We start from the raw sequence: 13,021 nt of genomic DNA, 5'->3' as shown, positions 1-13,021 counted from the left end.
CATTTGCATTTTCATTGGCTAGTTGAGATAATTCTCTTGATAAGATTCATTTTAATATACACACATACGTACACCTAAAGGAATGTGAAAAGCAAAGGAAATGTAAGCGTGTGGAACAAGTTCATGGCTATTTTGTGCTAAGTCATGAGTAGGAAGTTTTAGCTTTATAGCTATTTTCTAACGAGATCGGAATATTTTTGTTAAACTGGAGTCTGATATTTACTATAACTTTTGGGTTCAAATTAAGAAATTTAATAAGTGAAAAGGCATTTTTAAATAATTTGGCTGTATGTGGCAAATGACATTTTGCTTATTATGAGGTTTCGAATAAAACGTAATTAAAACAAGCAAAAACGTTCGATAGCACCGAAGCTCCTTGGGCAGGAGTAAAACGAAAAGATAGGCGGTCATGTCTAAATCGTCTCACTTAGTCATACTGATAATTTGTATATAGTATATATATTACTAGAAGATACTGTCTTTTCACTGACCTATGGACTGAAAAAAATAAAAAGTGACTATATGACGATAGTTTCCAAAAAACTTAAATCTACTCAAAGTTTGGGTCTTCTTTGGCTTGGAAAATTAAATTTTTATTTTAATTTTCAAAAGCCGTAGCATATCGTCAGCTAAACTGCAAAACAACAACAAGAGGGTATAACCTAATGAAAAATGGAAAACAAGTCTTCATTTTTTCACACTAGCTGTGCTTCTTAATCTCCATTAACTTGCAATTGCGTCATTAACTTCTAAACTTCATGAACGCCCAGGAATGCGTGGACCTTCATTTATCTTTGTTCTGATTGATACATATGCTTTTGGAAGCAGGCAAGTATGCGAATAGCCGCTTGTACTCGCTAACTGTTTGGCTTTTAAAAGCAGGTCCTTTGGTAAGAGAGCAGCAATCAGAGATGGTGGATATCGGTAACGGTTAGAAATTAAAAAAAGCAATGATGCAAAGTATAAGAATCAAAACCTTACTTTGTTTTCACTTTTAAATCCTTAATTTACTCTTCAAACTCTATATCGTCCTCCTCAAAATTCTCCCTCTTGACCACAACACACTTGTGCCAACATTTTTTCCAATCCTCGAAACTGTTCTTACAGTCAATTTCAATGAGGGTAGCGATTCAGGTTTAAAGTTCTCAATTGACTCAAAACGGTTTCCTCGGACCGGTCGTTTGGGTGGTTGTGGCACGATATTGATTGAGAATTTGACAAAAACTCGTGAAGCATCAGTGCAGTTTGCAACGGTGCATTATTGTGGTGCAAAAGCCAAGAGTTGTCGGCCCATAATTAAAGCCTATTGTTACGAATAGCTTCGCGCAAATGACGCATAACACACAAATAGTTGTTGTCAGTTTAGCCGATCGGAAGGAGTTTGGTATCATCACACCTTGATAATCGAAGAAAACTGTCAACATTAACCTGGATTTTTGACCTGTTGCTGAGCTTGGGTGCTTCGGTTTCCATTTGACTCGAGATTCGTCCGATTTATTGTCTGTTTGCGGGACGTAAGCATAGATCCAAAACTTATCTCCACTAATAATATGTTTTATGACAGCCTGGTAGTTGGAAAGCATTGTTTCACTAACGTTTCACTTTCCTTAGACCCAATTATTCTTTTGAAATGGTTTTCACTGATCCTTCCGATATTCCAACGATGCAGTGAGATCTCTAACTGTTCATGGCCGATTCTCGAACATTAATTCTTTTATTTTATTGACGATTTATTTTATTTTATTCGACATCAAAGTATTCTCGCTCTTTGAATAATTTGTATTAATCAAAAACACTTGTCCGCCACAAACAATTATCACCATGGGCCTTTTCCAACATTCAGAACGTTTCGGCATCAGAAATTTGCTTCAGCACACAAAATTTAATGAAAGTTTATTGTTCAATATTTTCATTCATCATAAATATTGGCGAATGTACTTTATGTACTTCAGAAAGGCAAGTGTGTACAAACGCTGATAATTATTTCGATGTGACATTTTGCTCAGATGTCAAACCAACCCAGAAAAAAAAAACTTCAAAGAATGGGTTGCGAGAAATTTATTAAAAAGTCCCACAGTTGTACAATTAGGAATTTCAAATATTCAAACGAGTAATTTTTCCACCTAAAAGGGTCTAAAATAAATAATTTATAAACTCACCAATAAGGAAACCAAACTTATTGGAATAATTTTTATTCATGGAAGTACAAAAACTTTCGTATTTACAGATTTGCTACATTAAGCACGTTTTACAAAAAACACTTTCTCCTCAGCTTTTGGAGTTTAGTTTTTAATCTTTTGAAATTTTCAAAATAAGTGGGGAAACTAAATTTGGATGATTTCACATAACTAATTTTATGAAATCATATATATGTATGTGATGCCATAAGTCGCATTTCCCCACAAATAATTGCGCTCATTATAATAAAGGGGATCCACACACTATTATCTTCCGCATCCAAAGTGGTGGGATTATTATTGGCGCATTGTCAGCACACAATCCCTGCCAGCACAAATATGAACATTTAATAAGTGTATGTGATTTGTTTTCTTTTTGTCAATGAAAACACTGAACACATCTGTGCTGAGTGGCTCCATAAGAGCACTAAGCGTTCAGTGGCAGCGCCAGTCAGTTTAGTGCATGTCAGTGCAATGGGAAATCCTTGACTTTGTAAACACTTGACCACTTGTTAACCAGCGGGGCGGGAACCAGATTAAAATAGCAAAAACGTAAAAGTAGAAAAAGGAAGAAGTTGAAAAGAAATAAACAAAACTGCGCTGAAGAGAGAAGCGCACAGCTGACACTGAGCCAAAGCATTCAGCAATGGGCTCGCAATTGTAATTGATGAAGAGAGTGAGCGAGAGAGAATAAGAGAGAATGCGATAAACAATTTCGCCAACTTGCTTGCTGTTCATGGACGTTGCGTATACGCAGTGGCTGACACACAGCACAGGCATATTTTGAAGCAATGAATGTAATTTATGTAAAATATGAGTACATGTGGTTGTGTTTAAAATATGTATACGTATGTGTGTCTAGTATTTATGTATGTGTACGTTAGTGTTATATGTATGTGTGTATAAGGTAACAGAGCCAGCAGACGGTCCAGTTTCCATTCAGTTCAGCTCGAGAGTTCAACGTCAGTAGACGTTTCAGTTAAACAGGCGCTACTGACCAGCGGGCGATAAGAAAAAAAATTTCAATGAAATAGAAAATATATATAAACTAGATATATGTGTATGAGCTGAGTGATTCAATTTAGTTACTTGTGCATCAATATTAAAAATCAGCAACATAAAATTAAACGAAAAATAAGCGTGCAACGTAAAAGCCAGCTGAAGTGCAGTGATAACCCAAGTATTTGTCTGAGAAGAGCAGCCAGTGCAATTGGCTGTAGTTTAAAGCAAGAGTGTAGATACAAAAGCGAACAGTCAGCATTGAACGGTGCACAGCTGCAGGTGGAGGATGCTGAGCGCATAGCTGACTTGATGTCTATATAAATTAGAAAAATCGTGACGCTACTACCATATGCGAACTCAGACGTGAAGAAGTGATGAGAATTAAACAAAAAATTACAAAAAACAATTAAATAATAAAAATAAAAATTATTTTATTTGAGATATTAAAATAAAATAAAACACGTTTTTATTGAAATTAAACACAGGTGTCTATAACGCTGCTAAAAGTGACGTGAAGACTCAGCTAAAAAAGTGCATAAATCGAATTCATTATATACAAAAAATAATTATTTTCAAAATATATGAATATCAACAACTAATACGCTTCCCTGACTACACTTCCACTAAAGCACCGCAATACAATATGACCGAAGTGATTGAGCTGAATGTTGGTGGCGTACACTACACCACCGTGCTGGACACATTGCTGCAGGAGAAGTCCTCACAGCTGCACGAACTCTTCAGCAACACCGACGCACTGGTGAAGGACAACAAAGGACGCTACTTTCTGGACCGCGATGGCGTACTCTTCCGCTACATACTGGACTATTTGCGCGATAAGCAGCTCAGCCTGCCGGAGGGCTTCCGCGAGAAGCAACGCCTACAGCGCGAAGCGGAACACTTCAAATTGACCGGCATGTTGGAGTGCCTACGCAACGCCAGCGATATGCGTGCCCCCGGCTGCATCACTATCGGCTATCGCGGCAGCTTCCAGTTCGGCAAGGACGGACTGGCCGATGTGAAGTTTCGCAAACTCTCACGTATACTGGTGTGCGGGCGTGTGGCGTTGTGTCGCGAAATTTTCGGTGATACCTTGAATGAGTCGCGCGATCCCGATCATGGTGGTCCGGATCGTTACACATCACGCTTCTTCCTCAAGCATTGTTTTATCGAGCAGGCTTTCGATATGCTGCACGAGCGTGGCTTCCGCATGGCGGGCAGTTGTGGTTCGGGTACGGCGGGTTCGGTGGCGGAACCCAAACCCGGTGTGGACACAGAGGAGAACCGATGGAATCACTATAATGAATTTGTTTTTGTGCGCGAATAAGCAGTTGATGGTGGCCAAACAACAGTTGTTGTTGTTGTTGTGGCAGTTGAGCAACAGTCGTCGATTTTAAGTACGCATTTTTTTAGATTGTAAGTAGCAGCGGCGTTCGCTTGTCATGTTGCATGTGTATGTGAGAGATTTGTTGGCGTGGAGACAAAGCAAGTGAAGAAAGTAGTGAGAAAGCAGCCGATCATAAAAAGGATATGCCACAAAGCTGTAAGAAAATGGTGAGAAAGCAGCGCACATAACCGCAGGCAACTCATACCCCCAAGCCATTCAGCGAGCTAGTCTTCTGCAACATAACTTTGCCACAATGCGAAGCAACATGTCATTGCAAACAATTCTCTGCGCTGCCACACACACACAAATGAGCGCGTGTGTGCCATTAGCCATACTCAGAGCTGTATTTTTTTCCATTTTTTATTACAACTTGCAACGTGCCACACTCGTGCTAAATAACACTCAGCCAGCGGCAACTTGTTTCTACCGCCTTTAGTGGCACGGGAAGGTCAAAGCATCCATATTGTACGTGGTGTAAAGCAAAAAATACAGTTAATGCATGTCAAGACAAGAAATGTATCTCACAATATATGTACACTTAAATAGTTAGACACACGCAAACACACACGTGCAACATTTATGTTGTATTTGCTCCGTGGAATGTGCGAAATAAAAGCAAAGCAGAAAACTGCGTAAATACTTACCGTAAGTAAAGTGGGAAAATGCATACATACATACATGCAAATATATAAATGGCTAAGCGTTTGCTTATATTTATTTTAAGCACCAAAACGTGTGGCAATTAAAATAAAATATAAGATATGTGCACTTGCCTATAGATGAAAGTGACATCAACTTTTTCACTTAAAGCCACGCATGCAGGTAATTAGCTGGCCGGCTCTATAAACCAGCAAGTACTCAATGTACTAAGCTGACATTGGATGGTTTTTTTTATAAAAAAGCTAAAGCTCTGCAAATGGGGAGCAATTAAAGTTTAGAATGCCAACTTGCGCTCGCAACACGTAAACACTCAAGATGCCTTGAGTGCTCTGCTGCTTTCCTTTTGTCATTTGCGAAATTTTTGTTGTTGTGGCAAGCGTTTAATCTGTTACACCATTTTAAGTGATCCTAGTTTACAGCCTCCGGCCGCTAGATGTTTTATCGAAAGTCATAAAGTGCAAGTTTTGATAACAAAAATAAATTTCAACTTGGCATCTCTAGAGTCAAGAGGTGAGTTGAGGCACTATACTGCAGCGTTCGTTACAGGAAATGATGTTGATGATCTTTAGTAATATCAAACTAGAATTAATTTACTGAGCCCGAATTGTACTTTTATTAAACATTTAAAAAAAATCCATGTGAATCAATATACACTTGATTTGTAGGATTATTAAAAGCAGGTGTTTGGAGAGCAGTTGACGTTAAGTGCATGTACTTTAGTCAACATTGAGCATATTACTCCTCAAGCGCACATACACTATATCATATATTGAGTCAGTTCAAGGTGTTTAGTTAATAAAATATCCACGATATATTTCCATAAACAACTCCTTTGAATCGATATGTTTTCTCAGATTTGCGTTGACGTTCTCAGTCACAATATAGCAACATAAAAAGCCGAAGTGCGGAACTTCAATCCGCTAAACCTAACCTACTCCCTGCTCTAGACTCTCCCTCGGAATCACCTGATTAAGTATTACTCCGTGGAAGTGATAAGGCATTTAAGTCTCCTCTATGGCACGGTCTGATGCACGCCTAATCTATTCCATATGTGTCATTGTATTGTCATGATTTAGGCTGCCGCTTCGCTGACAGCTTTCCAGTTCTCAGTGGACTGACACATGAGTGTCGTCAAATTTTTCACAGTAAAACTACTATCGAGTGTAACTCTAAGTTTTTCCCTTGTACTGGAAAAACGCTTTAATGCCTAACGCCTGGATCCATATTGGAGCCGCATACTATATAATACAACCGATCTCATTTACCTTTGCAAGTAAATATCACCGCCTAGAACGCACGCAGTCTTTCTTTGCCATCGTCCATAAAAATACGTTTAAAATTGTATTCGCTTTACCTGCAGTATACTCTAGGTGATCCTTAAATTTGAGCCCAAGTCTATTATTACTCCCAAAGGCTGCGAATGATACACTTCTCTATGGTGAGAGTTATACTTTTCTCCATTTTTTTTCAGTACTTAAAAGCAAGACTTCTGTTTGCTTAGCCGGTTCTAATCTCATTGAAGAGACCCATTTATGAACTCATTGCATTTGCTCCGGATCATTTAGGTGTTTAGTCACTACTGCCACAATAAGGTCTTCTGCGTATGCAATTATTTTAACAGCTTTTGGTTGGTGTCTCCTTAGCACCCCTTCATACATTACGTTCCATAAAAGAGGGCTAAGAAGTTCACACGACACCTATTACTTTCTTCCTGAACATAGTGCCGCCAAATTTGAGTAAGTATCAAAAGTGCAAAGATTTGGGCTAAAACCAGTTTTAGAAATTTGGTATGAAAAATGCGAGCTCTCATTTTCTCTCATGACAATTGCATGTCATGAAATAATCTAAAACATAATCGCACATCAAGTCTCTTGGTGATGAGACTAGGTCACCGCGTAATCTCAGGCAACTGTGAAGTTCACGAGCTGCCAGGAAAAAGCACCTTAGCTCCGCTATCAATAGAATGGACGAAGCTCCAAATACGAGAGCGTTCTACTACTGAATTAATAGTTTGACTTTATGAGAGTTTGGCCAACATTGGGTTAGCGTTAATTCTTGCGCTGTCGCCACCCGAAGAGATCTAGTAATCTCTTCGCAATCAATAACGTTAGCTGTTTCTAGCTGTAAAGGTTCTAAATGGTCACTGCCATTTCGGAATTTACGTGGTAAACTGAGTACCTTATCGAATGCCAGTTGTAGATGCTGTTTGAAAGAAAACGAAATAAAAATATCTCAACAACCTTTTATACAAAGCACAGTCTTCAATTGCCAATTTTTTACCTTTGCAGGAGCAATGTATTAGTTTCGTGAAATATTCAAATAAACAAGTATTAATTTTTTATACAAAAAAATATTAAAAAAATTTTTATTTTATTTTGTTAATTTTTAAAACAAATGTTTCATTAATTTTTTTAATTAAAAAATATTTAAAATTTAAAATTAAAAAAAAAAAAATTATTGAGTTAAAAAATTTAATTAATTTAATTTTAAAGAAAAAAATTAATTATTTGAAATTAAAAAATTTAATTAATTTAAAATTAAAAAAAAAATTTATTTAATTTAAAATTAAAAAAAAAATTAATTTAAAATTTAAAATTAATTATTTGAAAATAAAAAAAGGTAATAATTTAAAAAATTTTATTAATTTAAAAATTAAAAAAAAATTAATGAATCATGGTGGTTGCTGCACCGAGCTTAATGTATGTACGTATGCATTTCACACTAAGCTTACATTTCCAAAAACTAGGCGTAATGACGAACTTAACACGACTGTTTGCGACACTTTGTAAACGAATGCCAAATATTTAAAAACGAAATGAAAGTAGCAAATTATATCATTTATAGGAGGGTAGAAAATAAAATTGCAAACAAACTTATGCAAATAAAACTATGTTGATATAAAATAAATGAAATACAAGTATTGAACTAATATTAGTACGGGTCTTAGCATTTAATTAAAGAAAACAAAAAAAATAAATAAATACAAAACTAAAATTAAGTAAAAATGATTTTAAATTGAATTGGGGCTGCAGCAAATTTATGCAAATATATGGCAACGCTGCCAAGCGACATAAATTTGCGCTTGTGGCCGATTTGGGAAAATAAATGGCGAACCAAAATAGCGTAGAACAAATTTATGTAATGAAAACCTAAACAAATGTAATGCAAATACAACAAAAAGTATAAAAATGGTAAAAGAATTTAATGAGAATGCAAATTGAAAAGCAAAATAGAAAACACTATTAATTTCAATGTGCATAAAACAACAACAAACTATACATTTGAACAAACACAAAGCGATATTAGCTGGCGCAAATATTTGAAGAAATATTTGTGCAAATTGAAATTTGTAATGGCAAATGTAATGTATTATACTTATTATAATTAGTAGCGTATTTGATAAAGCATTGCAAACAAACCAAACACAACAACAAACAGTAGGCAAAAAGACACAGTAGAAATGAAGAAAGTAATAATGGACAAATATTTGGCGAAATAGATATGGCAGAAATACTGATAAGTAGGGCTGTAATACAAAGCAAATAATTAAAATCCACGCTAATGATAGCAAGCGATAGCGAGCAGGCAGACAGTCGAAAAAGAAGCGCGGCAATTTACAAATGAAAGCGAAATTGTTCGGAGAAATTTTGTGCTTAATTGAAATAAAATGTAGCAAACGTGCTTTGTGAGAGGCGCTGTCTGCTGACAGCCGAGCGAGTGGCGTTAAGGCCACAAAATAGCCAACAAACAATCACCACTAGATAATGGAACTCTAACAACACCACCAACAAAAGCAGCACTAATGAAGAAAAACACAAAACAAAAAAGCAAAAAAAGTAAGAATAAATAATTACAAAATAAATACAACAAAATCCAACAAACACCCACCTTCTATGCAACGAGTTCTATTCAGTACTCTCCAATTTCTACGCGCTGTGTATTTGTGTCAGCAACTAAAGCCCGACTATTACACCGAATTGTAATGAAATGTTGGTGTTGCTTGCGGCCAGCACAGATACCACGAAAACAAAAACAACAAGTAATACTAAAAGAAAACAATAACAACAAATAATACAAAAACAAAAATAACACAAAATACAAAAATAACAACAACAAAAATACAAAAACAACAACAACAAAACCAACAAGTAGCGAGTTGCGAAATTCATTTTTGAAAGCATCATTTGGAATGTGGTAACTTTTCACATTTATTAAATGGTTGCCGAAGTGCACCGACACAAGTTGCCATGACTATTATATATGTATATGCGTGTGTGTTGGGGAATAGCACAGCGCATATGAGTTTAGCTAAGCTTAAAATGAAATGTCAGAGGGCGTACAAAAACTATAAAAGTTCATTTTCCCCAAAAAGAGTTACTGCAAAAAGTTACCAAAAATATTTCATGGTTTATTTGCAGTTGCGGGAAGTGTCGCAGGAAAAAATATTTCATGATTGATAGCTGTTTCCAACTCCCTTTGGCACCTACTGCCATAATTCACGCACTTTTTCGTTGACTTTTAACATTAACCGCTTCCGTTGCCCGCGAGCAGCACACGGTGGCGTGGGCTACACGTACGAAATACAAATATATTTTTGATTTGTGAGCGTCGCTTATGCTTTGCGTAAATACCCATCAATCATAAATTTGCGCATATGCTCTTCAACAATTCTAATCGCTGCTTGGCCGCTGCCGTTTGTATTGTATGACTGATAGTTTTTTGGTTTACAGGCGACTGAACATTGAGCGGTTTGTTTACGGTGGCAAAACAAATATTACAATGATGAAAAAAACATATGTATATGTGTTTTAACGGATTTAAAAGTGATTTGGTGTTCAATGCTACAGCGCACTTTTCTGTTTGCTTTGAAAGTATGACACTGCGTATGAGTAACATATTTGTTACCTTCACTCAGTAATGAGTTCTAATTTAAAAAATATAGAAATATCATACGCAAAGTTTGATTTGACGGTAAATTCCATATCGACAAAGCATAAAAATAATATACAGCCCGAAAGCAAGATCGGCACTAAAATTTCCAAAATTCTTAACTTTCTTAACGAAAATATAAAGCTCAAAATCCAAATTTATAAAGTTTGATTTGTGAAATAGCCCCTTTGCTGTTATTTTCTGTTTAACTCTTTTCTAAGGAAGGATGTCTTAGCAATTTTGAATATATGTATTTATGTGTGTTTTTAAAGAAAGCTTGATTTTTTTTAAGTTTAGAATACGTTTTTTCACTATTTTGATCAAATTTTTTAGGAAATTGGCGAAAAATTTGTTTTTCTTTTTGAAAAATATTTATTTTTTGAGATTTTTGGCAAAATTCTAAAACAGTTTCTCACTTTAAGCACAAGACGGCAAGTCGAATGAGATTTTATAAATGTTCTCATACTTAATTTGCATTACGCTTCAAATGTCCAATTGATTTATTCAATCTTTTCTATGTGAAAATGCAATGACTTTGGGTATTCGAGGGACAATATAGTGTAAAAGTAATTCTAATATGAAACTAATGCGTTTAATAACTTTTCAATTCCAAACTGTGGGCAGTGAACTTATCGAATACGAGCGAGCATGAATAATCTCTCATAATGCGCGATGATAATATTTAATTGTTCAAAAAAAGGTCCCCAAAAGTCAATTTCTACAAAAGTTATAGCTATTTGAAAATAAAGAGCCATGTTTTTGAAAAATTCATAACTTTTTTGAAGTTGGACAAACTATTTTGAAAAAATTCTCAAAAATGTTTTTCAAAGGGTAGAAAAGGATGGATAAGTTTAAGCAAAATCTAAAGGGGTCGGGTTCAAAAGTGGTTGATTTGGTATGGAATACCCCATATACATATGTATAGTGAAACCACTCATAAGCGGACACTTTGGGAAGCATGCTTTCTGACCAGTAAATAGCTCATAAAACAAAACCGGGTAATGTGCATGATTAATGGAGGTGTCCGGTTAATATAGCGCCCGCTTAATAGAGTGTACGTTTAATAGAGCATCAGCTTAATAGAGCGTCCTCTTAATAGAGCATCCCTATAATAGAGTTTTCATTGTATTTTGATTTTTTAAGAAATTCTTCAAGCAGAAATTATATATTCCAAATGATGTCAAAAACAAGATTATATAAAACGCAAAAAACAGGAAACGTATGCTTCCCGATATAATAAAGAAAATACAAACAAAACATTTTACTCTCCATAATTTTCAAAACAATTTACACTTATATACACAATTTCAGCCTTTATTTACCCTTAATTTGCAAAAAAGGAAATATTAATTGCATACAAACAAACAAACTTCTATATAGTTTCCAAACTAAAAGGTAGTTTTACTGCATAAAAAATACCAACACACGTACAAACTAATAGCAACACAAAAGAAGTATAAAAATAAACTAAGCAAAAATCGAAATACAAAATATACTTAAACAAAACTATGCTAACTAAAAGAATATATAAAAGGTAACCAAAACCAAACAAACAAAACAAACACTATGGAACGACGACAAATATTGTTATTGTATGGGTAAGGGAAGAGACGACAAGCGCTAAGTAAGAATTTTCAAGTCTATTTTCGTGAAAAATATAAAAAGCGATGCAAACAAAGAAATGTGTTTAAACGAAGCTACAAAATATCCACAAAACAGATATTTAGATACTTATTTATGTTTACTGTAAAACTTCAAAGTCAAACTACAAAATGTAAACTAATTCTTGACAGATGTCAAATAAAATATTAAGAAAATTGATAAAACTACAAATAAAAGGAGAAAAATTAAAATAAACCAAAATTTTTTGAGTAAAATTTGCAGAAGAAAGTATTTGTAAGGGCAATATTGAATACGGGAGAAGGTCATATTAAGGGAGGATTTCAAGGTAAAAAATACTTATTTTGCGAATTTATTTCTTAAATATAGATGGAGAAAATTTATTCGGACCTTTTATACACCATTTAACACATTTTTGACAACATAAAATAATTTTTCATGCAGAAATATTTGCGTTGTTCACCATAACTCTGCTGGAAATTATTGGAAAATAAAAATCCAAGAAAAATTAGTCAACTTATAGACAAATATTACTCCAACGCTCTCTGAAAATTTTTATAAAATTAAAATTAAATAATTTTTGAGTATCACAAATAAAACGTAATTCGTGAGCGTACAAGTCAATATCTGTGAACACTTAGAAATACACATTGAACATTACTTTTTTATCAAGTGAATCTGAATTTAGCATTTTTAGTATTAGCTTGTATTAACACCTTGCTCAAGAGTCCGAAATGGAATAACTTTAAATTAATTTAGAGTAAGGAAAAATAAATCGACTTTTCAGTTGTAAATTTTCACTGAACTTGTACTTAAAAGTACGAACACTCAACTATATAATATAAAATGCCGACTACGGAATCAGTCTTCGTAATTAAGTCTTTCAAGAGCACATCTACAAAAACTTGCTTAAAAAAAATTGTCAAAATAACATAAAATGTGCTACTTCTCACCCATCCACAATAACTGCCCAAAAAGAGAAAGAGCCGTAACAAGATCTTCAAGTCCCCAGCGTTGTTAACAACATTCAAGGTAATCGGCCCGGTCATAAAATACACCGCAACGATATGGTCCCCTGAATGAAGTGAATCGCAGACAGAGAAGCTTTAGACCAATTATTAGACCTTTAGTGTCCAATTACTGCACTCCGTATGATCACAGGACACCTCTTGATGCCTCCGGTTGAACATTTGCACAACGAGGCGCCCATGCTTCTGTTCAAGGAATATAATGAACTCCTCTACAT

The 13,021-nt window shown here is 35.0% G+C and overlaps 1 protein-coding gene across 1 annotated transcript; it reads left to right on the top strand.

Moving 5' to 3' along the window:
• Positions 1 to 3,135: 3,135 nt before the first annotated feature.
• On the top strand, positions 3,136 to 6,122 carry LOC120782401 (BTB/POZ domain-containing protein KCTD12). Its single transcript, XM_040114647.1, has one exon. The coding sequence runs from the start codon at positions 3,823 to 3,825 to the stop codon at positions 4,504 to 4,506; it is 684 nt and encodes a 227-aa protein (XP_039970581.1). The 5' UTR covers positions 3,136 to 3,822; the 3' UTR covers positions 4,507 to 6,122.
• Positions 6,123 to 13,021: the final 6,899 nt, after the last annotated feature.

Source organism: Bactrocera tryoni, chromosome 1 (assembly GCF_016617805.1).
Source record: "Bactrocera tryoni isolate S06 chromosome 1, CSIRO_BtryS06_freeze2, whole genome shotgun sequence".
In the NCBI taxonomy this organism is placed as follows: Eukaryota; Metazoa; Arthropoda; class Insecta; order Diptera; family Tephritidae; genus Bactrocera; species Bactrocera tryoni.
The sequence above is the reverse complement of the archived record's forward strand: the minus strand, read 5'-3'. Positions and strand labels throughout refer to the sequence as shown.

Bases quoted from the DNA above. Each gene is read 5' to 3' on its own strand.
- LOC120782401 (XM_040114647.1), top strand. From the start codon at position 3,823: ATGACCGAAGTGATTGAGCTGAATGTTGGTGGCGTACACTACACCACC.